Source organism: Melospiza georgiana, chromosome 6, assembly GCF_028018845.1.
Source record: "Melospiza georgiana isolate bMelGeo1 chromosome 6, bMelGeo1.pri, whole genome shotgun sequence".
NCBI lineage: Eukaryota > Metazoa > Chordata > Aves > Passeriformes > Passerellidae > Melospiza > Melospiza georgiana.
Window position 1 is genome coordinate 28,990,471 of NC_080435.1, and position 27,159 is coordinate 29,017,629.

A 27,159-nucleotide genomic window follows, 5' to 3' on the forward strand; every position below is an offset into this window, starting at 1 on the left:
GGTGTTCAGGCAAAACTGTTCCTGCATTTTAAACACTAAGAAGTGAATATTTGACTCTGCAATAGCTTTGCAGATTTTTCTTTCAAAATTATACTTTAGTGTATATTTCAATGTAGCAATATTTTAATGTTCCTCAGTATGGTTGGAAAAGTAGAAATTTTCCTAACTTGGCCAAAAAGTCAGGTGATGCAATGAAAAGGGAAAAATAATCTCAATGTTCATTTGTCTTTATGCAGATAGACTTCACAGAAGTTTGGGAAGATCAGTGACAAAATGTTTTTTAGCATCTTTTTTTAGGCCATCATGAGAAAAATCCTCAGGAATGATGATCAGAGAAGAATGTAGGTTTTTTCTTGTCCTAGAAGTGTGTTTGACTGTTACCTCCATTCAGCACTTGTGGAGCCATCAGATATTCCCAGGAATTTTGAATCTTTAAACAAAGCTGTGATTTTGCCCTTTCATATCCACTCCATCCTCAGAATAAGAAGAATGAGCATGTGGCCAAAGTCCTGTGCTGAGAAGGTGGAGAATTTTATGGAACACTCCTTGCAGGCAGCTCCAGTTTGTGACAAACAAATCCTGTAAGAATTTAGCTTCCATAAAGGCAGCCTCCTTCACCAGGGAGCCTCCAGCTAGCATTGCTTCATTTGTATTGAGCAGCTGAAGTGGAGTTTGGCTTTACTTAAAGCAAAAATTCTTGTTTAGCACCAGGAAGTAAGGACATGAGTCATACCCTGCTCTGAGGGTTTGAATTTGTTCCTTTCACTCCAGTGTTGAGGCAACACACCTTGGGCACCTGCCTCTAACCTGCACTGCTGCTGTCACGCCAGAGCCCCTGAAGCTGCTGTTCTTAGACTGTGCTCACTTGTGGGCATAAAGAAGCAGCTCATTCTCTGTTACATTTTGAAGGAGAGGAGAAAACATTTAGTTTTTCCACAAATCAAATTGTGTTAACCGTTTAACCAAGGAAAAACCTACCAAAACCCCCAAAGAACACAAAGCCACCTTTCTCACCAAGTTAAAGGAATCCTGTAGCTCTGGTGGAGCTCATGATTGTGATGGAATACACATTTCCCAGAGGAGACCAACCTGAACTCTGTGTACACTGACAGAAGACACAAACTGCATTTCTCTGAGCATCTTTTTCCTCACTTGTCTTAGTCTTGAAAAGGAAGTTCAGGAAAGATTTGTACTTAAAACAGGATATCAGCTTTTCTGGAAAGGCTGAAGTGACCAAGTGAATATTCAGCAGAACAATTTCTTAGTGCAGGGTTTCTTGTCTCCAGTTTTAATCCAAAATATGAGGAGAAGGAGCAGATGGGGAATGCAGAGTCCATTTCCTGTTTTCATAAAGGCTAATGTGTGGAAATACAGACAAGGGACAACCTTTTGTAATTCTTACACCATAAATTGTATCTAGGAGGAGAAATTATCTAAATGGAAGTGCTCTTGTGCCTGATACCTGTTTTCCTTCTACCTTTAGTGCTTGGTAAAGACGTAGATCTTAACATCTGTTCAGGAGAGATTTCCTTTACAGAAGGATAAATTCTCAACATGGATATCTGTACTTTATGTTCATAACTGAGGCTGGATTACTCACCAAGTAAATTGTTGGGGAGGGGAAACATGCCACGTATTTATGTTTAGGCAATTGCCTCATCAGATTCCTTTTAGTGAATGCACTTTTAACTCAAACACAGAATTCCTCACAGCGAATAATAATGGCAGCAGATGTAGAGAGAACTGGCTGTTTTGTTGATACTTGCCTGAGGTGGATTTTGGAAAAACAAGATTGTCCAAGCTGAGGAAAGGCCTGGGCTGTGGTTCCAGCTGGCCAGGAGTGTTGCTGGGGGGTCTCTGTGCCAGGGGAAGGTACCACTCCTTAAGTGAGCAAAGCCTGAAAAGTGTCATGAGTTTTGCACTCTATCTTTGGCTACTGACTGCCTTTTTTCAAACAGGAAATCTGAGTGGTGTGTGAATGCTGTGACTGCAAAGTGTGTAAGGTCAGAGCAGTCTTTGTTTTTATTACAGTGAGCTGCTCAGCTTTCCTTGAGGGCTTATCTCCTATTTTGGGAAGTTTCTGTCATGTCTGCAGACTTACACAGTAAATGGGAATATCAGATGCCAGCAACATTGCCAAATTAGGCAGCTCAGACCCCTGCTTCAGTCTGTGCTGCTGATTGCCAACTAGTGGATAGGTTTTCTGAGCTAGCCAGCTCCTGGAGGTGGCAGAGTAATGGCCATACAGTGGGAAAATTATCTGTAAGCACCTGCTTTAGATTTGCCCCAAAAGGAGAATCCTTAGGAATTGTTCTTAGTCTGTATTGACTGTGTCATTGGTAGTCTTGGCATATTTTACAGCATTGAAGTTTGGGATTTCTGTGCTTAGCAGCATTGTCACACACAATTCTTACGCTGAAGCCTGAGAGAATGCTAAAATCAGATCCTATTGAGGTGCTGGTTCATTCATGAATATACTCAGGATGTCTTTATGTGTATGGAGAACTCTGTTTACAATTTGCTCTGTGTAAAATTACACAGATGAGATACATTTTTGCTGCAAACAACCAAGGAGATACCTGGAGATTAAAAAAAATCCAAACACAACAGACCAACCTTCCAAGCTATAATGAAAAGAAACAAACAAACAAAAAAAATCATACATGAGCTGAATAAGTTGTTCTGAAAAGAGGTATTTCAGCTGAGCAGAAATGCACAGCAGCAGTGGCAGTTAAAATACTCTTGCTGCTCTATTTAACTGAAGGAACACATCATAAGAGAAAATTATTTATGTCAGAGTGCACTAAAGCTAAAGCTGTATCAGAAACCTGTCTTTGATGAGTTGGATCACAGGCTGATGGAACTAATGCCACATATAAAACTGAGTGTATAAATTAGGCCTGTGCTGAAATTACAGTTTAAGTACATACTATTGGAGTTTATCTGTAGAACAATAATTAGGGAAATTTTCCTATTTACATGAAAGTATAATGAAATTCCTTTTTTAAATAGGCTGCTATGGTATTAAAAGGTTAGGAAAAGATAGTTTTCCTTTTTTTTATATCTGATATGGAATGTGAGCATTAGGCCGGCAGTTTTGCAGGGCTCTTCTTTGGTTTTGTGCTAAATGTACATTTATAAATAGAAACAAGTGTATTTGCTGTAATAAACATTTAAGAATGCATAACGTATTTTTTCTCTAACAGAGGCAATGTAGTATGAACCCAGAAGTTAAAAAGGTAAAGCACTAATGCTGTATTCAGAACTAGTTTCACTTATTAAGAGATATCCTATTTCATTCATTTAACTATACAGTGATTAATGAGGATTAATAAGGAAATTAATCACAGTAAACCCCTGAAATGATCCTAAAAAAACCCTACATCTGAAAGGTTATTTTTCATATTTAAGCTTTTATTTCCCGTTTAAAAAACTCTTAATACAGGTTTATAATTCAGTATAATATAGAGTATCTTATTGCTCTGTTTGAATTTGCTTTCATGCCATTTACTTTAGCTTTAATTTCTTTACGTACCATATGTTCTTGTGCTGCAGCTCCTATTTACAGTGTGAAAAAGTGAGGGCTAAACCATCAGAATCAAACAGCTTATATGTCATAAACCACCAATATGCTGAGCCTTTGAGGCACTTAAACAAAAGTAGTCCCTAATAATGTCACTTAATAGAGGCAGAGTCTGTAAATAAGGAACTGCCCCGGTGATAAAAAGCTGAGATACAAATCCATATCTCAGCAACACCGTGCTGGTGATCAATCAGCACCCACTAATGCTGCCAGCCTGGCTGCTGGGCCAGTGTTTGCCTTGTGCTGCAGCAAAATGAGCCTTGCCACGGAGATGGCATCTCCTCATCCTGTGGGAGCTCCAGAGCCAACAGCATTCCCAAGATAATGCACCCTGCTGTGTTTGCACAGTGCTGGGAACTCTTCAGCAGCTCTTGGCTAATGCAAGCCAAGCAAGTAAGAATATAATGTGGGCACTAAGGATAACATAATGTCAAAGCAAATGACACAGGATTGGAATCACAGGGTTTCAATACTCCCTGCAAGACATTGAAAAGTGGTTTGGTATTTCAGAGCACTCAGTACTGTTGGATAGTCATTTTAAGGTATTCTAAATAGCAATTAAAAAGAAACCTAATGAAAACACCACTTCTTTTCCCTTTGCTCTAAGTAACTTAATATTTACACTCATGGTTTAGTAGTTCACTGAGTAAGTTTCAGTAGTTGCTGATATGGAAAATGAGTAAGGTGTTTTCTTGCTCCTCCTTAGCTCTGAGTGTTCTAGAGGCTCAAGAGAAAGTCATGCCATAATTCTAACCAGCAGCTGTGCTGAATGTCTGTGGGAGAGGAGAGCTCCTTTGGCATATTTGCAGATGGCTCTGTGTCCCACTACACAGAGTTCATGACTCATGCTTACCTTGAGTTTTCTGAGAAGTCGTTTTAAATCAAAATTCCGATCTGTTAAAACAAAATTGTTCAAGAGAAAAGAAACACAAAGGATTTTGTCAGTCTAATTCCCAATATTTCCAGGATTTCTTCTGCTCAAGTGGCTTGGCCTTCGTACCTTTGCAGTTTTGGTTTGGTGATACTTCAAGAACATAGAAGCAGCCACATTTTATGATTCTGTTATCCCTCTTCTCAAAGTTCAGTAATAACTTCTGGGAAGCTGCTCAACTACTTGGGCCTCAACTGGAGCTTTTGAGCACAGGTTTTAGTCTGAGTGTGCCAGCTGTGCAGGAGAGATTCAGGTCCATGCTGATGGAGCTGGCAGACAGGATTCCTTAGCCCTGGTAATATTATTTATCAGCCCCCGCTCTCCCAGGCTGAACTGCAGACCTGTGAGTACAGAGCATTATTGCTGTCAGAAAGGTCTCTGCAAACTGTTCAGTAATCTTTCATGGATTTGTAATCAATATTTTCTTCTAAAAATCTAAGGCTAATAAGAGTCTGGACTGGTCAATCACAGGCATATTCTGAATTTTTGTTTAGGAGTTTCTAAATGTAGCTAGGAGATTTGGGTCTGGATGTTTTGGCCTAAGACATGAACCAGTTAGTTTTAATTTTAACAGATAATAGTTTTAGAAAAGGAAAGATGACTTATAATTTAAATTTAGGGTTGCAGCTAGAGGTTTTAGAGAACAGATACATAGCTTTTCCAGCGAATTGAGGTCTGTGTATTTAACAAAATTATCTATCTATCTCAGCATTAAATATTTTCAGCAGTAAACAATGCATGCAAGTGTTTGAATTATTCAACACAGTTGAAAACTTTTGGAACAGGTAGAAAATGATACTAAGAGATATCAGATATTTTTCTCATATTTGACTATCAGATATTTTTCTCATGTTTGACAGATAGTTTTCTCAGATATTTGACTCCATAGACATCTCTGATATGAAAACCTCTCCTATTAAGCTGTGGGTGTAGTGCTCAAACCTTTAAAGTTCCATGTAGTCAAGCTCAGGACAGCAGTAGTTACTCCTACATTACACAAAGTTTAGAAGGAGCAGCAGTGATGAAATCCCAAAGACTGAAATGACCAATGAGTGCTCTGACAAGTCAATGTAACAGCTTACCCACATTTTTCTTGCAGAACAACATCCAACTGGTGTGCTTTCACAGTAGAGAAAAATATCTTAAAATGTCTTAGGAATTCAAGCCTAAGTTAATATTCCTTAGTTCCCCTGTGGTGTGTGAGTTAACACTGCAGCTTATGTGATTTTAATATTGGTTAATATTTAATTTCAAAACTTAGGCAAGTCTTCATATCTTACCTTTTTAGAAATCTTCTACTAAAATTACAAATGTTGTTGTAGAGAGAATGAATTCATAATATAAATATGTAATCACAATGAATTTGATTTTGTATAAAAACACATTAGAGTTTCACTGTCATCCTCTCTAATAACAACCTGGACCAACATCATAATGTCTTCTTTTTAAAATGTGCATTTAAACAAACTGGGTCAAGTACATTATGTCTTATTCATAAGCAGCTTAAACTGTTCAGCAAGTAGAAGGAAAATGCTAAACTCTTTGGAAGTACCTATAAATTTAAGATAATTTATAAATTCATAAATTTATAAATTTAAGGTAAATTAATTATTTTATATTAAGAAATATTAAATTGCAGGTAATTCAGCCTTTTAAGGATACATAGAAGATGTTGATTTAACATCTGCTATGCTCTTAAGGTTCCAGTGTGGTTGCTATCATTTCACAGCTTTTTCAGCACAAAAAAGTAAATACAAATTCTTACCCTGATTCTGAAAATGTTGAGCTAATTAATGTAGTTGGGTTTTATACAGGTGGCAGCCTTAATATGAACAACATTTATGATAAACCTACAGAAACAGTGCCTGGAGCAACTGGATCATTAAAAGAAGTATTTGTTAAGCATTATTCAGTCTTGGTTCTGAATTAATAAATAAGGGATTAAGGAGTAGTTATGTGAGACTTTAAGTATAGAGTGATAAAGCAAACTCCTGCATTTCTGTAGTGTATATTTTATCCTAACTAGATGCAATTTACTTAAATAAGGCGATTTAATCAGTATTTAGTAAATTTGTCATTTGATATTGTAGAATCTTTCATCATATTTCACTTTAATCAAGCAAGGTAACACCTGTGGTTTATTCACAAAAGCTCCTTTTGTTAAATGAACACCCGCAGGCCATGAAGCAATTACATTTGTTGCTTGTACCAAAGTGGGAGGCACTTAAATAGACCTTAGTAGGGATAGATGAGAACTTGCAGACTTTTATTCTTTTGTCCAGCACTGAGATTAGTTCTTATCATAGCTCAAGAAGGAAGCCTCTGAACTGAAAAGATGGGAATTATTTAAAGTTCTTCTTAAGTTGGAAACTTTGATATTGCTGGAGGTGATGTGAATACCTGTGACCTTACAAAAGTTCAAACATCTACTCCAGCTGATTGTATGTGCTGATGTTTTTGGAGATTGCAAGACATTCATGTTTATAAGTGCCCTAAAATCACTAGCAAAAGCTCTCTCAAAACAAAAACCCTAAACCACAGAAGCCTGTTTTCAGTTTGTTGTGTTTGGGGGGTATTTTTGAGGCAGATAATTTAGTTCTGTTAGCTTTATTTGCAATACATTAGTTTCCTAATATGTTAGTTAATGCAGCACAGAGTTCTTATCTCTTGGGTTTGAAGATAATTGAATAATCAAAGAAAAAAAGTTTGGCATCATGTGAAGAGACCAAAAGAATATAATTATTTGATGATTCCCCCCTTTGAGTAAATTAATGTTTTATGCTGGTGAGTATGCATCAAACACCTGCCCTGTACTTCAGCTCTGCCACTTTAGCTGCACCACTGAGTAAACTCCAACAGTTCTGCAAGTGTTGCCAGTTTGTCTCAGTGACAGATGTTTATTTGGGGTGAAAGAGAATGAACTGCTGCCTCCAGCTCAGTTGTTGCCAGGGATAGTCTTGTTCTTGTGGTCTAGAGCCTGGGGAGGGAGCAGAGGGGTGTCTGATGGTGCCTTTCATTGCCACACTTTGAAGCAGCACTGCAGATAACCGGTTCTGCCTGAGAACAAGGGAGGTAAATCCTGGGATAATCTGCACAGAACAGGGGCACAGGGGCTGCTGAGGCACAGGGAGCTGCCTGCAGACAGTCAGAGACAGCATTTCACAGCAGCCTGCCCTGCTCAGGAGTTGCTGCTTCTGCAGTCCCACTCGTTCTGTGAAAATTCAGCTGCTGGCTGTGTGAGACTTTGCCATCTTTAGTTCTGGCCTGTGTGTAGGCAGCTCAGAGATGCTGCCCAGCCCAGGGCAGTGCTTTTACCCCTCACCAGTGGGGGTTTGCACTCACTGTCCCTCTGTGATTTCTGTGCCATTTCTTGGATGCAGTTAACTTTCCGAAGAGTTAGGAATCCACTGCGTGTAGATTCCAAAATGCAACCCCTTGATCTGTGACACAAGTGGCTTTCCCTCTGCCTTGGGGTTTTTGGCAGCAGCAGCACATTGCTGTGCCGTTAATACATTCTTACTAAAAATACAGGTTTTTAACAGCCAATTTTTTTTTTTTTTTTTTTTTGGTGAATATTATTCCCAGCTAGTGTGCTTGCAGAGCTTTGCAGTGTTTCAGATTGGGTCCTGGCCTCTGATATTCCAAGTGAACTATTCCCTGTGAGCAATCCGACTGAGATCAATGATGTGGTGTAGACATGGCTTGGTGCATAGAGGGGGATTCTGGCACTGGTCTTTATTTCAAAGGGGTTTATACTACTCTTGGGTTTTGGTTTTTTTCAATTAATGATTATTGCCTGTCACTGGTATTTGGTTTTACATTTTCCTGTAATTCTTGTGATTTTTCTTGTGAAGGGCCTAGATGATGGACAGACACTGCAAAGGTGCATTATCCCTAGATGAATCACACATTGTGACAGTACTCTTAATGCCAAATTCAGAGGTGTAGAGCCCAGTCATACCTTCCAGGGAGAACTGCAAAAATTACCTTAAGTGGTGAAGTTCAGGATGTAGGAAGACGCTTCACTGTAAATGTTCTACCTGGAATGAAAAATGTGAACATATTGACTAGACAAACAATTATTCCTAGAACTGGAAGTAGTTTTGTACCATTACAGGCAAAAGCAATTTATTTTCTTTTTTTGTAATTTTAGAGCTTGGTGGAAATATGGGAAGTGTTCTAGAAAGCTTTTGGATATACTTGAGTCACGAGTGGTTCTTTATTTTACACAGTAAAAGATGAGCATCACATTCTGCCTGTGAACTGGGAGAAGTGAGAAAGCACAGGATCCAGAACAGCACAGGGGGAGCTGGCAGGGAAACAGGAGCACACTGCAAGAAGTGTTGGTTTTGCAGCAACATGAAATGTTAGCATGGCTTTGCTTTCTATATCTTAGTAATTCCAGCTTGTCCTGTTTGTGTGTTTGTTGTCACAGTGGCAGCAGTTTGGTGGCTGACTTGTTATTCCAGGATGTGTTGGACAGGGCAGTTTGCACCAGGAAGGTCAGGTGCTGCCTTGTACTGTTATTTGTACATGGGAAACAATCTCATGTGTGAATGTGGACACAGTGAGTGCTTTGAGTGAATCCACTGAACTGAGCTACCCTGCTGTACATCCTAAACATGGAATCTTTGAGGAAAACAGCAGTGACAGCACATGCTCAAACACAGACCTATCAAAAATACAAAATGCATGTTCTACACTGGTTGTTTGACTCCAGATAGAAGCTTTTGAAAATGTATAAATTGACTTCTGGTTGGTTTTTTTTGTTTGCAAAGCTGCTTGGGTAGGAGGAGGGCCAAAGTCATGTAGCTGGAACCAGCTGGCCTTCCCAGAGGAAACCCTTTGGTGCATGTGCCAGGAATCTGATCAGCCTAGCAAGGAACAAAGGTGGCAGACAAGCTGAACAGGGAATTCCTGTCTGGAAGGACTGGGAGAACAAGCTTGGCTCAAGTAGTGGAACAGTTAAAACCAAAGGAGGTGGCATTCCTTTATACCTGGGGCAGGAGATGGTGCTTTCAGAAGGGCTTAGACATTGCTGGGCACCTTCTGAAATGCTGAGGGCAGGCTTTGTGTCCTCTGAGAGACCTCCAGCACCTTTCCTGGTGCCACAGAAACACAGGGCTGCTTGGGAGGGATGGCCAGGCTCACAGATGCTCTCTGCAGTGTGTTTCCTCTGCCCAAGTGACCTGTTGTGTCTCAGTCCACAGCTGGCACATTTGCCACGGCTCAGCAGAGGGGCTGTGGCAGCAGCGTGCCAGCCTGGGATGCTGCTCTGGTGACAGGCACGTGGCAGCATGGCCAAACAAGAGCAAGCCCAGGTGCCCAGGGAGTGTTACCTGGCCAGATACCTGCAGCTATCACCTGCAGTTTGCTCCAGTGGGACATCTGCATTTGTTCTTACTGGTTTACAACCTGCCTTTAGTCTGGAGTCTTTCACATTGTTTAATCTGTTACCCATGAACTCTCTCTTATGTAGGCTATTGTGTTTACAGTGCATGGCTCAATTCTAAAACATTCGTGCTACTTGTACTTTGAGTTTCACTTGAAATTGTTTGTTTGTTTATTTAGTTTGTTTCCATATGTTTTTCCTCTGAATTGTGGTCGTAGTAATGTTTCAAGTAGATACGTCATAGTAATGTTTCAAGTGGATACTTGGTTTTGGAAAAAAAAATGTTTAAAGTCCATATTAAATAGTCTCTAGATTGAGAATATGTTGCTTCATTTAAATTTTCAGCCTGGTTTAAAATTTTAGAAACAAGACCCAATAAGAAACATAATTATTTAGTATTTTATTTGGTAACTTGAAAGAGGTTATTTGTATCTGAAACAATTTTAAGAAAACATTACAAAATAGTATCGTATGTCCCAAGTAGATATCTTAGTTTAAGACTTGCAGGAGCAACTTTTTCACATATGAAAGCTTCATACTCTCATTTAGGTAACTATTACAGCTATGTTGCTATTTCTCATTTTGTCATTGAGTCAGCCAGTGAATGCCATGAATCCGTGGTATGTAATATAGTTAATGCATAATATATATGGGCAATGAAAGGTCTTTGTCATATAGTATAAGGTCACCATCATTAATTTTCAAATTATAAAAAGGGATTTGCTGTTTTGTGATCATCATTATTGCAATATAATGTGTTGTGGATTCTGCCTGCACATAGAATGAACTGTGATCTTAATTAGAACTTTGACAAGCCTACTCCGATAAAATGATGAGATTATTCGTAATTGATGTCACAATCAATTACCAGTTAGTTCATCATGAATCTACTAACAGGTCTAGCCTTGGTGCTGGCCCCAGGATGTTGATGAGTGTGTGGCTGCCCTGTTCATGCTGTTACTGCGACAGGAGGGCAGATTTTCAGTCAACATCCTAATGACCTCTTTTGAAGTCTATTAAATTAATGACCCTGTCACATTGGTCTAACCTCTTGCATCTTCATTTTGGGTTTTTTTGTTGCAAACCATTGGTTTTTGAGCACATGATAGAACAGATACTTTGGAGCACTCCTTCTCATCCCTCTAAATCTGGCAGTGAGTCTCATAGACTCAATAAAATTTAGTTCATTACATGAAATACAGAGCACAGAAATCAGGAAAAACACTGTAAGGCAAACTGTGCTTAACACCATTCTGTTCGGGTTTCTTTTTACATTTCAATCTTGCTTATAGGTGCCTAAAGGACATGTCTGGTTAGAAGGTGATAATCTCAGGAATTCTACAGATTCCAGGTGCTACGGACCTGTTCCTTATGGGCTGATAAGAGGACGCATTTGTCTTAAGGTATGTGAATTTCTACTATCTAAAAACAGTTGCATTAATACATTTTTAATGAGTGGCTGTTAGGTACTGAAACTTGCCTCCCCAGCTGCCTGGCCACAGCAAATGGAAAGGAAAGCATGAACACTCCACCACCTGCTGTAAAAGGATAAATCAGCAGTGACGGGGTTTTTGGAGGGAGGACTTTGGAGCAGCACTGAGCAGTTTTCACTGCTATGAAAATGGAATGAATTGTTTTGCAAGCAAATCCAAACATGATAAAACCACAAATGTACACACCTACACCCTACTGCACAGATGTACATTTCATCCTTAGTTTGATTCTCTCTGCAAAATGATTTTTCACTGTTGTAGCTCTGTGGTCCAAAAGACAAAATGGAGGAAAAGATTCTCTTTCCAGACTTGCACATGTAGCCTGGCCTTGCTGCTTTTTAAACTAAAAAAAATGCTTTAAATTAATATTGTACTGTACAAACCATCACAGTTTTTTCTCCTTTTGCTTCAGCAATTCTACAACTTTATTTCACACTGAATTATTTTTTGATATTATCTGTGTTACTAGATTACTCTTTTACCAAAAAGAAGAAACATAACACAATTTCCTCTCCATAAAAAGTTTAATCTAAGAAATAGGGGAGTGTGTATTACACAGTTATGCACCTGCTTTTAGAAAGCTGGATTTAAAGTTGTGCATTCAGAACAATAAAAAAGATTTTCTCCATATACTTCAACACATCCACAAACCCATAATTTAGCACACCTGTATTACACAGGAAAGATTAGATCTTTCCAATTAGCAAAGCCTTATATCCTTAATTTACTGTATTTATGAACACAATTTGGGACTTTTCAAAACAACCCCTTGGAGCTATTGAGCACAATCAGTAATTGCTTTCTAAACCTCAGACAACAGGGTCCCCTCAGCCCTACTGGCAAATTTGGGGTGACTTCTGTTCCTCCTGGCTCCCATTTGCTCTGAGTTCTTCCCTGGTGTTTACTCAGAGCTCAGCCCCTTCTCCTGCTGTCTGCCCTGCCCTGGACACCAGAGGGGAAAAGGCTGGTTCCCAGCAGGGCTATTTTTATGGCCCAAGTTTTAGCTTGAATTATTGACTGATAGGAGACAAAGGATGCTCATCTGCTGACACACCTCTAATGAGAATGTGGCAGTAATAATGCAACTGAAAAAAACATTTCTCCAAGCTGGTGCACAGGTACAGAAAAACTGCTGCTGTTCACTGCTTTAATGTTAGCAAATACTGGATATATCAAGAAGCTGTGTGTATGGACAGCCAGAATCAGTCACAGGATCTCTCCACAGCAATAGATTTTGTGTCCAGCTTGTGCCCTGACAAGGAAGGTGTTTGAAAGACCTTAATGAAGTGACTGACAGGACGGAACCCTAAGTAAACTCTGTACATTGAGTGGAACTCACAGATAATTCTTACTGAAGCACTACTTTGGGAGTCCTGAACATTTTCTGTTAAAAAAATAATTATGCAGTCACTTGATACTTAATCAAAATAATTTAACCAGATTTCACAGGCAGTTGTTTAATGACAGTGGCATAGAGTAATGATTATTCAAGTTTTTGTGAGATTTAAGTAGATGGTGCCTAACAAAAGCAAAAATGAATTTGTTCTTCAAATGAGTGTTTCTGATTGGGTTCTTCCTGATACCTCACATGAGCACAGAGTGCTGTTGCTCCTGTGTGCTGCTGCTGCACACTGCAGTCAGGGCAGCATGTACAGCCTGCACAGGGCTGGCTGGCCACTGGCCAGGAAACCTCGGAGTGCTTTTAGTGCAGCCTGCTGCAGCTTTGGCTTCTCCTCCATCCAACAGTTTTTACTGCCTTCAGAATGGAAGTTTTTGTGTCTTTGTCTTACAGTGGAGCAGATGTAACAGTGCCTTTCAGTGCTAAGTTACTTTTTCAGGAATGGACACAAAAAACCCCAGATATAATTTGGAAGTCAGGGATTTCCACAGAAGAGAGTGAGCTTAGCCAACCTAGCTGGCTGCATTTGTTTAGCCAGCCTATTCTTGGCAAAACATGAATGTTTATCTGAAGTTTAGACCAAGGGTTGGTGCAGCAGTTTTTAACCCTTACAGAAATACCAACACTTGGATTCTTGTCCTGCCACTCCAAACACAAGGTCATGCCATAAAGGGGCTGCTGAAATCAAAGCAGCTGCAAATTCAGGAAAAGCACTGGGAATCCCACTTAGAACTCATGTTTCATGCTGTCCTAGGTAGGATATCCTGTGCATTCCCTGGATTTAGGCTCCATGTCACAGCTAGACCTGTGGTGTATCTTCAAAAGAGCTAGTTAGCCCCATTTATGCCCCGTCCATCAGATCAAATCTATCTATGTAGGCCAAAGCAGAGAGGGCAAAGAGCTGCTAATTGGAAGAGCCAGTCTGAATGAGCAAGTCACAGTCAACTTCTGTCAGAACTTTAAAGGCAGAGTGGCATGTCTTTGTTTCACAGAGAGCTTGCCATCTCTTTCCAAGCACCAGTATTGTTTCTCAGGCTCTCCCTGCATATGCAGACTAGATAAAACATCATTTTCATTCTAACTCTACCACTACGATTACTGTGACAAATTTCAAACTACACTGTCAAAGCAACATTTAAAGCTAATTTGATTACTTTCACTGAAAGAAAGTCAAGTTGCAGTAGGTGTGATTTGAGTTGCCTGAAATGAGATTTGTGCTGGAGCGAACAGACTGAAAAACTACCTTCTCCAGGCCTTTACTGAGATCAGCTCACATTTGTTATATGGGATATTTTTCTTTCTTTTTACTTCTGCTCGCCTTCAGGGCCAAACAAAGACTTGACACCCAGCCTGCAGCCAGCACAGGCCCTCTGGACAGCTTTGAATTCTACAGCTTTGCTGCTAACCAAGATCACAAATACCCTTCTGTTGCTGGCTTGTATCTGTATTTTTGTGAGGAACTTAAAATAGCTCACTGATCAGCACAGAGACAAGGCATCACCTCTGTGCTTCTGTGTCACAGCTGTTCCTCCTGCTCCTCCCTGACTGCATATGCCAGAGCCACAGGAATTGTCTGAGATCTTGCACAAGGGCCTTTTCCTGATGCACAGCACTTGAGGTCCTGAGCATGATTGTCCTTCTGCCTTCTTGGTGGGGCACAGGAGCCTGCAGAGGGCACAGCCCTGGCCAGGAGAGAGCTGCTGCTGCTGCTGCTGCTGCTGCTGCTGCTGCTGCCAGGCCTGTCCTGAGCTGCCTCAGCCTCTCCTGGCACAGCCTTTGCTGCTGGGGACACATCACAGGGGCAGAAATAACTGAGCCGCTGCCTGTGCTCACTCTTTTAAACGAGACAATTGCTCTTTCACTCCACACAGGGAGCAGCAAAGGCTCCTTCTTCTGAGCTCTGGCTGCTCCATGAAGTCAGGATTGCTCTTAGGTTGCTGTTCTTAAGATCAAATTCTAAGGAAAAATAAGTGAGATAACTAAAATACTGACAGATGCTTTGGGAACAAAATAGCAGCCCACCTTTCACTGTCTAGGCTGCTTCATCTTGGGCAAGGGCTGTGCAATTTTCATGGGCTTAGAGCCACAGAGGGCATTGATTGTTCATCCTCATCTTTCCCTTCTTCCTGCTGAGCCCCTTGTGCCATCTTTGAAAGAGACACAGACATTCAAGGGAGGCAAAGGACAATGAGTAAATGAATGTCCTTGCTTTCTGTTGCTTTTTTTTTTGCATCCAAGACCATCCTACATGTAATTAATGACTGTGCAGAGCAAAGTACTCCTGGGAGCATTCAGTACATGAACAGCTCCACAGGTAATTTCTGGAGAGAAGATTTATTTATTGGCCAGCTTCACTCTCTGACACCTGTACTTGGTGATGAGTTGTGTTCTTTTGGAAATAATGTCCCTTCTCAGAGGAGCTTCATTCAGAGCCTGGTGGTGGCAGGCACTCCACCCCTTCATTCCTGTTTAAGTTTGTTAAAGTTTACCTGTAGCCAACAGATCTTTTTTTCTTTTTGGTATTTTCCAGTTGAAAATACAAATAAAATAAAAATACACCTCATCACAAGGATGTCCATGTGTGTGGTACTTTTTTCCTCTTAGATGGACCAAAAAACACATACCTGGTCTTTAAAGTCATGAAGAGCTTTACAAGCTAGAAAACACTGAATTGGGAAGATGCTCTTTAGGAACATATTTATTTCCAAGGCTGAAAAAAGCAATGGAATTCATGAGGCTCTCCATAGCAAAGCATATCTCCTGTATAAATTGTAAAATTCACACTCTGGAACAATTCCCTGTAACACACAGGATTAATTACTCCTAGTAAGAGAAGCACATCAGTGAGCAAAGTTCTTTACCAAAGAGAGAAAAAATGATGATGCTTATGAAACAATTCCAATAACAAATGAAAACACTGAATTTTGGATTGTGATTAAATCTCTTGTAACTGTTCTTTATTTTACAGATATGGCCTCTGAATGACTTTGGATTTCTACGTGCAAGCCCCAATGGCCACAGATTTCTTGATGATTAAAAGACTTATGTACTATTGACTGTTTTCATAGTATTTTCTACTAAATTGAATGGAACTATTTTTGCTTAGAATAAACACAAATATTACTTGACAAAGATATCTCTTTCTGAGATTACACCTAACTTCAGAGTGGGAATGATATACTTGTGTCATCAACCAAAATGATGTGCCTGCCATCAGCAGGTGGTGCCAGGGCTGGCACTGAACACAGCACCAGTGGGGTTCCAGACCTGCTGGTGGGGTTTCCTCTGGCTGCCCAGTGGGGTCAGAGCTCAGCTTCCTCCTTAGCTGTCCTCTCAGGAATGATGACTCCATTTGTTCTGACACGGAGAGCCTCAGCCCAGCTCCTGCTCCTGCTCCAGGTGATGCCACTGTCACGGGGCAGGCACAGCCACTGCTTCCAGCTGCCAGCCTCTGCCTCCTCCTCCTGGGCCCCACCCCTTGAGAGGATTTCATGAACTTAAATATTTAGCTTACAAATGGAAAATGTTCCTGTTTCCCACTGCTGAACTTTGCTCTTCATTATCCTCAAAGCATTCTCACATCTGTGCCTCCTGATTGAATTTTGTCATCTGAGCTGTTGCAAGGATTTAACCTAAGAAGAAGGGCCCAAGAGCTGCTTCAGACTGAAATTGGAAGAAGCTGCTCTGTTGTTTGCTGGGAAAGAGACCTTTAGATCAGGAGATGCATTCCAGTTGTACAAACTCCTGTTCTGGGTTGGAGGTGTTGAGTAATGAGCTGCAGTAGGAGAATCCCAGCTGTGTGAGCAAAGGGGAACTTGTCATTTTTAACCCTGAATGAACTCATTCTTGTAGTGCCCCCCTTTTCTTTAACATACATTTCTTTAGTAGATTCCGTCAGGTGTTTGTCCAGTCTTTTGAACAGTTTGTAACACTTAGTGTGCTTCACTGAAACAATCATTGCAGGATCTCGATAACAAGTGAACATGTGTCACAACAAACCAAAGATACATCTTTGGTTTCACTCTTGGAGACACTGTAATTCCCACCACATCGACAGGACAGAGTGTAGAGTTGTTCATCTGCCAAAAAAGAAAACAAAAACACCTTTAGTGCTGGAGAAGAATCAAGAATTTATTTGGAATTTTCTTCACAAAGCTGCTCTTAGTAACAACCTCCCACTGCTGGGTTGTAAGTATCAGTATCTGTGCTACCATTTGTAGCTCAAAGAATAATCTCAAAGTGTTTCAGTGATTGAGGTATTCTTACACTGAACAACCAGGGCCAATGGAGTCTCTTAAAAAAACCAAACAACCAAACACAAAAACTCCAGTAATTACAAGGTGCACAATCTGATGATACTAAAAGAAAAATCATACAGATCAAGGATGCTTCCAAAACAGGCTGCTAACCCAGGAACCCAAACAAAAAAAAAAGGAAAGTAGGATTTTTCCCCTCACAACTTAAAAAAAATGTTTAAAAATAAAAATAAGTATCAGCCATTTATTCCAAAAGTAATTAAACAAGAAAAGCCAGAGCAATAGACAGGAGGGAAGGAACAGTGGCAGGTGAAAAAAGAAACAGAGGCATTCTACCATCACAGGAAGGGCAAGAAGATGCACAAGAGATATGGGAAAAATCTATGTATTCTCAATGATACCAGAGGAGAGCTGGGTGAAAAGTGGTACTGCAAGTGATGGTGGGGAGAAATGCAGATGAAATGGGAAACAAATGTAACAGAAAGCTTGTCCCAGGAAATACAGCAAAAACAGCACTTAAAGTAAGGCAACAATGATGCAAGATGCAGAAAAAAAGAGAAAACATTAAGAGGGACAAAGAAAAGCATTGGGAACCAGCAATAAGGCTCTCATACCTTCATTCCAGGACATGTCCTCAAGATAAATCTGTTCATGAAGTGGCCATTCTTTTGTCAGGTTATCTTCTGTAAAGCAAACATGACAGATGCTCAGTCTTTTCTGAGAAATTAATGGGTTTATAAACCTAGCAGTCAGTCTGGTCCCTACCAGAGTCCTGCCTAGACCACTGTGTCAGTTCAAACTGGAGTTCTCTAAAATTTTAGGTTTCCATAGATCTGCATAAGCTGGAACATGTTCTCTTGTAGCCAGGAGAAATAAATGGTGACAACAAATTACTGAATTAAGACCCTGAAACCAGCACTTGTGTGAATTAGGGGCAAACTTCTACTACATCAAACTTCTGCTACAAACTACTTTTGATGTAGGTGCCTTTCAAAAGCTGGCTGTAACTCCAACTCCACGAGCTGAAATGGTGAAGGTGAACAACCTGCACTTTGCACAGATTTGTGGGACCTCTCAAGATCACCCATCAAAACCTCCTGCACCCCAGGGCAGCTGGAACAAGCTGACCAGGATGGGCAGATTTTAAATATCTCTACAAAAGGAGATGTCTCAGTGTCTCTCAGGCAATGCCATTCCTGGAGAAGGAAGGAGAAGCCAAATAAAAACCTTCCAATAAGCACCAAGGGCTTGTTGGGTATGAGAACACCACTGAGATTCCTGCAAGGAAATAAATCCTGCAGAAGAAATAACTCCTGTAAAAAACACTTGTAGGGGAAGAGCAGTCCAAGTGCTCTTTTATGAGAAAGAGTCTCTGAGCACAGAAAGAAAGTCAAGTTCTGCCTGTACCTGAGAGATCTGTTGCCATTTGATCCCCCAGTGAGTGCAGCATGAAATGAAAAGTGTACAACATCTACAGGTAACAAAAAACTGAGTTATCAAACTTCCAGAGCTTCCTATTTGGGATTAATGAAGCAGGATTACTCTCAAAAATTTTATAGGATTGGTGGTGGAGGTCTGGGACATGCCTCACTGCTAGAAAGTACAAAAAGGGCAGATGGGCCACCTGAAGATGTAATGCAAATTAATGAGCTTACCATACTTCAAGTAAAGTAACTGTGAATCATAGAACCACAGCATCATTTATGCTGGAAAACATCTTTGAGTCCAACCATTAAAGTAATGAAGAAGCAGCTGAGGAAAAGTCTGCTCTCTCTTCTATTCCAAACATGGTATAATACAAAGCCCGGGGAGCAGAATTTCAACAAAGCTTTTCTAATTCATCCCTGCAATTGTAATTTTGAAAATAAAAAAAAATCAATGGGCAAAAATAATCCTCACAGTTCCCAGGCTGAACAGAGATTGTTATTCATTGTTATTCTCCATCTGATGCTCAGATCTGAAGGATCAGGCACAGCATCTCCAGCAGGGCAAGGGAGGGATTGTCCTGCTCTGCTCTGAGCTGGGGTGGCCTCACCTCGAGTGCTGGGGCAGTTTTGGGTGCCACAACATAAACAAGAGATGAGGCCATTAGAGAACATCCCAAGGAGGCCTCGAGGACGGGGAAGGGCCCTGAGGGGGCAGAGTGTGAGGAGCTGCTGAGGGCCCTGGGTCTGTTCGGCCTGGAGGAGACTGAGGCCAGAGCTCATGGTGGCCTTCAGCATCCTCACCAGGGCCAGGGCAGGGGCAGGCACTGATCTCTGCTCTGTGGGACAGGGACAGCACCCAGGGATGGCTGGGGCAGGTTCAGGCACTGATCTCTGTGGGACAGGGACAGCACTCAGGGATGGCTGGAGCTCAGGGCAGGTTCAGGCACTGATCTCTGCTCTGTGAGACAGGGACAGCATCCAGGAATGGCTGGAGCTGGGGCAGGGCAGGCACTGATCTCTGTGGGCCAGGGACAGCACCCAGGGATGGCTGGGGCAGGGCAGGCACTGATCTCTGTGGGCCAGGGCAGGTTCAGGTACTGATCTCTGTGGGACAAGGACAGCACCCAGGGATGGCTGGAGCTCAGTCAGGGCAGGGGCAGGCACTGATCTCTGTGGGACAGGGACAGCACACAGGGAATGGCCTGGAAGCAGGGCAGGTTCAGGCATTGATCTCTGCTCTGTGGGACAGGGACAGCACACAGGGAATGGCCTGGAAGCAGGGCAGGTTCAGATTGGATATCAGGAACAGGTTCTTCCCTCAGAGGGTGTTTTGGCACTGGCACAGCTCCCCAGGGCAGTGCTCACAGCACCAGCCTGGCAGAGCTCTGGAAGGGCTTGGACAATGCTCTCAGGCACAGGGTGTGATTCCTGGGGTGTGCAAAGCCTTCACTGATCCCCCTAAGTCCCTTCCAACTCAGCATATTCTATGACTGTGATTCTATGAAGTCTGAAATCTGGTTATCTCAAAAAACCCAAAATTTGCTATTAGTACTCTTGACTTCCCACATGATCCAGTACCAGCTCTTGTCAGGCAGCTTTGCACATGGCATTTATTTGCCTGGCTGGTTCAAGCAGGAGGAACATTTACCAGAGATGAACAAAGTTTTTTTTTATTTTCTAGCTCTCCTACTAAAGCCATTACCCAGCCTAATACACCTTGAGACAGCAGAAACAGAAGCACAGCCCAGTCTGAGTTTGGAAGCAGAACATCCAACCCAATGGCTCTCAGATTTTTGTGCCCTTCCTTATTTCATCTGTATCACTGTTATTACAACCATGGCTCCTTGCTTGTCTGAAGCAAACTGGTGTCCCATTTTCCCTCCCAGCCCCAAAGAGAGTGGGAACGTCCCACTGAGTGCTGAGTCCTGTGATGTCTGCTCAGGCTGTAAAATTCTGTGTGCTGAGTTTTCTTCAGAGCTGTCACTTCTGAAACCCACCCTGAACATCCGGGCGAAATGTGAGCAGCAGAACTTGGGAAACAAATTTTAATTCCCAGCACCACAGCCTGCCTGGCTTTGCCATCTATTGGATTTGTCTGACAACAAGAGGTGAAAGGATTCTGCAGCTCCATTGTCTCAACTGCAGGATCTAAGAAAACACTGGCAGGCTCATCAGAGAGGTTTATGAGCCTGCAATTCAAAGAGATTAAAAGGAAAAATCTACTGAGATTCTTTCAGGCTACAGAACAACATTAAATAACTATTAGCAGCTTGGTTCAGTAAAGCTTTACTAGAGCCCTTGCTGGGTCATTCAGAAATTGTAAAAGAGGAAAGGTATTTAAGTTTCACTTGGAGATACAATAAATATTTCTTGGGCTATTTAAGGCTGAGTTTTAGGGAAAAGGGTTGCAAGCAGTAAATGGAAATTCAACCCTTTTAACAGTTTATGGTTATAGTAAAAATAGTCATAATACTTGAAAGATTTTTCTAGCTCTTTATCAGGCATACATACGTAGGATTGATTTTTTTTTTCAAACCAAACACAATTAAACTTTAAGATATGTACTGTCAGTCAAATACTGTTCACAGTATCTACTCTGCATAAAAATCACCACATACTCACTGGATGCTTTCACAAGTTAATTTTTTTAAACAGGCTTTTCAGTTTTAAAACAATTACTTAAATTTGAGTCTTTTCAGACTCTTCTGACTTTCCTGAATCTTTTCTTAGCTGCTGTCTCAATTTAAAACAATCACACCTACTTTAATTTCAAATTTTAACAAAGTCACGTTGAGAATTTTCATAACAAAGAGATGCAGAAATACCAAAACAATCCTGCTGCATTTGTTGCAGATGAGATTTAACTCCAGAGAGTTCAAAGGCTTGTGCTCCAGCTGAGGGGCTGCATCCACAAAACCGTGGCTGGAGAAGGAACATCCACTTCTGTCACACACAGAGCATAACCTGGCACTCTGCAGATCCCTGCTATTGTCAGCAAAGGCTGCTTTAATCACCAGGTGTTACAAAATGAGCTGCTTTACACTAAGTACAACTTTTTGTGCTGTTTTTTGCCCAGAGCAGCTCGAGAATCTCCACCCTTGGAGACAGTAAAGTCAGGCTGAGCAACTGTGAGGACTGGCTTGAGGTGGGAGATTGATCTGCACAGGGTGGCCTGGGAAGGTTCTTCCAGCCTCTGTGATTGTCTGGCTCTGTTGAGAAGTTTTCCTTTTTTCCAGCTGTGTCACAAAAGCATGTACTTACAGGGTTCAGGGGATTTCTAATGTGAAAAATGTGAAATAGGTTTTATCCACACAAAAAACTTTTGGTAATTATCAGAGTCAAGCCTGATTTTAACTGCATATTCGTCTTTTTTAAGTGGGATATCAAACAAAGAATGGAAAAATCTAAGAAGAAAATCTATTGACAAAAAAACCCAAGTCCATTCTTCATAGGTAAATTCTTATGCAGGTTTTTTTTTTCCAGCCCCCAAATTTTTCATAGGGACTGTAAGCAAAAGATTCACCATCATAAAAAGGTATTCTTATATGGCAAAACAATGAATTGGAAAAAATTTCAGAAAACATACAAAAAGGCAGTTTTCATAGGATTTCCAGATCAGAAAAAGTTGGGTAAGTATTTGAGTCTAACCTCTGAACAATTTGTGGTTTGTCCCTTCTCCTTTAATTCTATGGCCCGAAGGCACCAAAAAATTAGGAGATTACTGAGAAGCCTTCAGAGAAAAGCAGTATTAAGCTATAAAAGCACATTTCACTTGTTATTCTCAACAATTCAAACAAAAAAAAAAATTTAAACCTTAGAGCCCCACAGAATTTCATCTCCTTGGAACTTCTCTGGCTACTGAACTTCTGAGCCAAGTAGTTCAGATTGAGTTAGTGTAAGACAAGAAGGTACAAACAAACAAACAAACAAACAAACACACACACACACAGAGCCACCCTTCAGATCCTGCTCCCTGGCCTCCCTCTGCACCTTCACTTGCTGTATTCTCTCTCTCATCACTATTCCCCTTAGCTGCTGCCTCAATCCCTTTGTTTCTGTCAGCCTTTACGGCAGTGTCCATGACTTTGTCTGGAATTGTGGCTGCAGAAGGAGCTTGACAGGCATTCAAAGGAGGAGAATTTACCTCCCCATCATTTTGCTGCCAGGGAACATGCTGGAAAGAATGCAGCAGCGCTGCACATGTGTGTCAGGTGTGGCCCTGGGAATGGCACCCTCTGTGCTAAAACAGAATGTCCCATCACCCAACACCTGCCTCAACAGAGGTACAGCCTGAGACCCTCATTTACCAAGTCTTTCCTACACAATCTTGAGATGGCTTTTCAAAGAACTCATCTGGATGCAAAAGAATCGCAGAAAATATAGATAATCTTCAAATTACAGTCAAAACTGATTTATAGATTAAGGACATATTTGTATGTCCTTAATCTATAAATCAGTTTTGACTGTAATTTGTAATTTTAAGGACATATTTGTATGTCCTTAAATCCCAAGGGAAAACAAGATCCTGATGTAGCTTTCTACTCCAGTGGACGAACCTGACCCAGGCAAAATGGAACTACGTGGTCTGAATTTAAGCTTTAGGTAAAACTCACCAGATACTGAAAGATTCCCAGCATTATCTCTAGTATCTCCTTTTTCCTTTGCCCATACAATTTGTGAAAAGAGAAGGCACAACCAATATTACAATGGTAGAGTACAACAGCATGAGAGTGCTGGGTAGCAGAAATTCCTGTTCTGACATCACCTTCAAGCATTTAAAAAATAACTTTGAGATGAGAAAATTATTTAAGTCTGATCTTAATTCTGTTTACATTGCAAATAGAACAAGATCCAATTATTTTCCATAAAATACTTATTCCACAACTCTGTTTTCACCCCTCCCCCTCTCTGAAGTCTGAAATACAAGGTTATTGTGGTGGTTTTGTATGGGAGGCATTCACAGAAGTGGTGAGCCACGAGAAGTGTCCTAGAAGTTTTGTTCTGATTCTAATTACTTTTTCTTTTGGTTACTGTTAATAAATTTTTCTTTATACCCTTGTAAAGATTTAAACCTACCTTATGTTTCTCCTAATCCTATTTCAAGGAAATGACTTAGTGAATATACTAGTGATTATCCAACACTAAACCCACCCCACTCATTAGCACATTATCAGAGAAATCTCAGATTAACCAACCAAACCCACTGCAGCCCTTTAAGTGCAGAATTCCCCCTGTGTACCTCCAGCACCCTCTGTACCCTGCAGTGATGCCACGGTGCCTTTGTGTCTCTGAGCTGTGTGGGGAGTTAAAAATCAGCACGAGGGCCAGGGGCTGATGGTGTGCCAGGGCACAAAGCAGGAATTCAATAACAAGCTGCACAGACAGTGGCCTTTTATCAGCACATTCCGCAGTGGTGGTGGCTCCACGTCAATGCTGGCCCCAGTGTGTCACTGCAGAGTGCCACCGAGAGTTTTCCCCACGGGCAAGCCACTATTATTGACTCCCCCCATTAACATGGAGGGTGGATATACATTTATTGAAGGTTCTAATGGAAGGCTGAGGGACTCCTATCCCGAGGCCAGAGCAGAAAGACAGCCTATCACTTCATGTAATGGTAGCCCATGTGTGACAGACCTGACCTACATTTCCCCCCTTTCTTTCTCACAACAGCCTGTCACTGTTTTAAGAAGCTATTTTCTGAGAGCTATAAAAAGGACTGTGTGCTAGAGCTGCCTGGTTAATATGTTATATTGAAATATTATTTACAAACCTGCTTTAGAAAGGCTACTTTAGACTGTGGATGAATTATGAACGATACCTAACACCCACAACGTGTCCTAATGGCTCTGGTTATAAATTCACACACAAAGAACACTAGGTGTGGATGGATTAATACTTACATCTAAAACACTGCAACAAAACGGAGCATAAAACTTAAAATTAAGAATAATTAATGAAGCTACCTTTCTAAAATAAAAAGGGCTAAGGTCTGCAATCAGTATAAATTCCATAATAATTCAAACTATCAGGAAGAATGCCCCCTAACGTTTTGTTGGAAATCATTCTGTGTTTTCAGCAGCTGATGTATGTGTAGCTCAAGCTATAAATAATGGATCCACGCCTGAAAGTAGGACAGGAGTGAAAGCAGCATTCCGTTCAGCACTGAACAGCATTTTCAAACACCAGCTCACCACCACTCCCAGCCCCTGGCTTAGAGAAAGAGCTGCTGCCACTCCAGCCCTCCTTGGCAGGAACCTACCACGCTGCTGCAGGTCATACTCCTGCTTTGTCTCCTCGTTGCCCAGAACTTTCCAGGCCTGGTGGATCTCCAGGAACCGCTGCCCGTGCTCCTCTGCCGCCGCCTCCGCCGCGCCCGCCGCCTGCTTGTCGGGGTGGTGCTGCCAACCAAAAACAACAGGACAAACAGCTTTGGGGGGCTGGGGCTGAGCAGGCTGGGAGAGGAGCCATCCTTCATGCACCTCATACTCAGCTAGGAGGACACAGGAAAGGAGAAGGGCTAAGCTGAGGAGCCAAAGGAAGGGAGGTGACGGCGCTGGGCACAAGAGGAACTGCCAGTTTGATTATCCCACTGGAAGGGCAGCAGAGCCACCAGTGGCACGAGTGTCACCGTGAGCACTGATGGCATTTTCTGGATAATTTGCTGATGGAATCACTGCCCTTATGGACAATTTACCTAGAGAAACAGAAATAGGTGCACACAGGAGACCACGACACAGGGACAAGAGGAGGTGCTGGCAGCTCTCATGACACTCCGCAGAGCTAGACGTATTTAAACACAAACGTAAACACAGATGTATAATAAAAAAAAAATTAAAAAATATTTAAACATAAAGACAGATTTAAACATAAGCACCAATCACTGGCCTTATGGACAATCTACCTAGAGAAACAGAAATAGGTGCACACAGGAGACCACGACACAGGGACAAGAGGAGGTGCTGGCAGCTCTTGTGATACTGTGCAGAGCTAAATGTATTTAAACACCACATAAACACAGGTTTAAAATTAAAAAAAAATTAAAGTATTTAAACATAAAGACAGATTTAAACATAAGCACCAATCACTGGCCTTATGGACAATTAACCTAGAAAACAGAAACAGGTGCACACAGGAGACCACGACACAGGGACAAGATGAGGCGCTGGCAACTCTCATGACACTCCAAAAAACTAAACATATTTAAACACAAACAGATTTATAATTTTAAAAAAATTTAAAAATATTTAAACATAAGCACCAATCACTGGCCTTATGGACAATTTACCTAGAGAGTGACTAGCACAAACAGAAATAGGGGACCATGACACAGGGACAAGAGGAGGTGCTGGCAGCTCTTGTAACACTCCACAGAGCTAAACATATTTAAACACAAACACAGATTTAAAATAAAAAAAAAATTAAAAATATTTAAACATAAACACAGATTTAAACGTAAGAACCAATGTTTAGTTAAAGCTATCACATATCAATTGAATGCTGCATTACACGTGCCCAGCTTTTTTTATGATTTAAATGGTAAATAAAATATACATGATCAAATATAATTTATACTACATGCAATTCTACTTTTGAAAATATGCCTGAACATCTTTCATTTCTTCCAGTTCAGTGAATCAATGGCCCTTCCAAATACTTAAAATCATGGATCACTGGCTACAAAATTGTGTCATTTTCGTTAAGAAATGATTATTCAAGGACATGGTTATTCAAGAAATCCCATGTTAAACAGGCAATAATAATTAAAATGGTAACACGTTTTCTTTCTCATTTGTGCAGAGCAGAGCATTCTGACTTGAGTGGCTCCAATGCCTGCTGAAAAGGAACCCTCAAAACTCCATCTTCCTGTAGCTTTAATTCATCTCCAGTAATCTCTTTTTCTGCTACTCTAAATTGCTCAGTAGATGTGATGGAGCAACAGGGAACAGCATTTAAGTTGAGAAAGTTCCAGTATAATCAATATAATACACAATATAAAAAATATATAATATATATTATAAATATAATATAATATAATATAATATAATATAATATAATATAATATAATATAATATAATATAATATAATATAATATAATATAATATAATATAATATAATATAATATAATATAATATAATATAATATAATATAATATAATATAATATAATATAATATAATATAATATAATATAATTTCCAACATATTCAGGCCTACCAGCTGATAACTGTGTCATAGACCAAGTTTTCCCTTATTCTGGAGCTTTAAGTGCCCTTTATACCAACATCAGCTGGGGCACTGAAATGTGAAGCAGATTTTAAGATGTACAGTACCTGCTCTATAAGTGATTAAGCACATTTCTGATTAAATTAATCTGAGTTTATAATTCATTTTGGAAAGGAAAGAATGCTAGTAACACGTGTAGCTGACAAAATCCCAAATGTAAAGGAGCACTTCTCTGGGAGTCTGTTTGCTCACTGATGAGTGTTATCAGTGCTGATGAGTTATCAGTACATAAATCAGTGATCAGTAACGATCAGTTATCAGTACATAAATCCCCTGTACAACAACAGCAGGGATGGCTGGGCAAAATGCTTCCACCTCAGGTTGTTTCTCAGGTGCTTTTGCACACACACAGGTGGATGTCCCTCCAACCTCACATGTATACTAAATCCTGGTTTTGT

General features: G+C 40.8%; 2 protein-coding genes across 4 annotated transcripts in view; one reads left to right on the forward strand and one right to left on the reverse strand.

Annotated features, from left to right (window-relative positions):
- IMMP1L (inner mitochondrial membrane peptidase subunit 1) overlaps nucleotides 1-15,930 on the forward strand; it is a 32,192-nt gene extending 16,262 nt beyond the window's left edge. The window contains exons 5-6 of the mRNA XM_058025575.1: nucleotides 11,199-11,309; nucleotides 15,767-15,930. Coding sequence (XP_057881558.1) covers nucleotides 11,199-11,309; nucleotides 15,767-15,835 — 180 coding nt within the window. The 3' untranslated portion in view covers nucleotides 15,836-15,930. The remainder of the gene's footprint in view (nucleotides 1-11,198; nucleotides 11,310-15,766) is intronic.
- Nucleotides 15,728-27,159, reverse strand: part of DNAJC24 (DnaJ heat shock protein family (Hsp40) member C24) — a 34,496-nt gene continuing 23,064 nt past the window's right edge. For all 3 annotated transcript variants that reach the window (XM_058025579.1, XM_058025577.1, XM_058025578.1), the window contains exons 3-5: nucleotides 24,741-24,879; nucleotides 17,669-17,737; nucleotides 15,728-16,877 (exon numbers count right to left, since the gene is read on the reverse strand). In XM_058025579.1, the coding sequence (XP_057881562.1) occupies nucleotides 16,753-16,877; nucleotides 17,669-17,737; nucleotides 24,741-24,879 (333 nt within the window). In that variant the 3' untranslated portion in view covers nucleotides 15,728-16,752. The remainder of the gene's footprint in view (nucleotides 16,878-17,668; nucleotides 17,738-24,740; nucleotides 24,880-27,159) is intronic.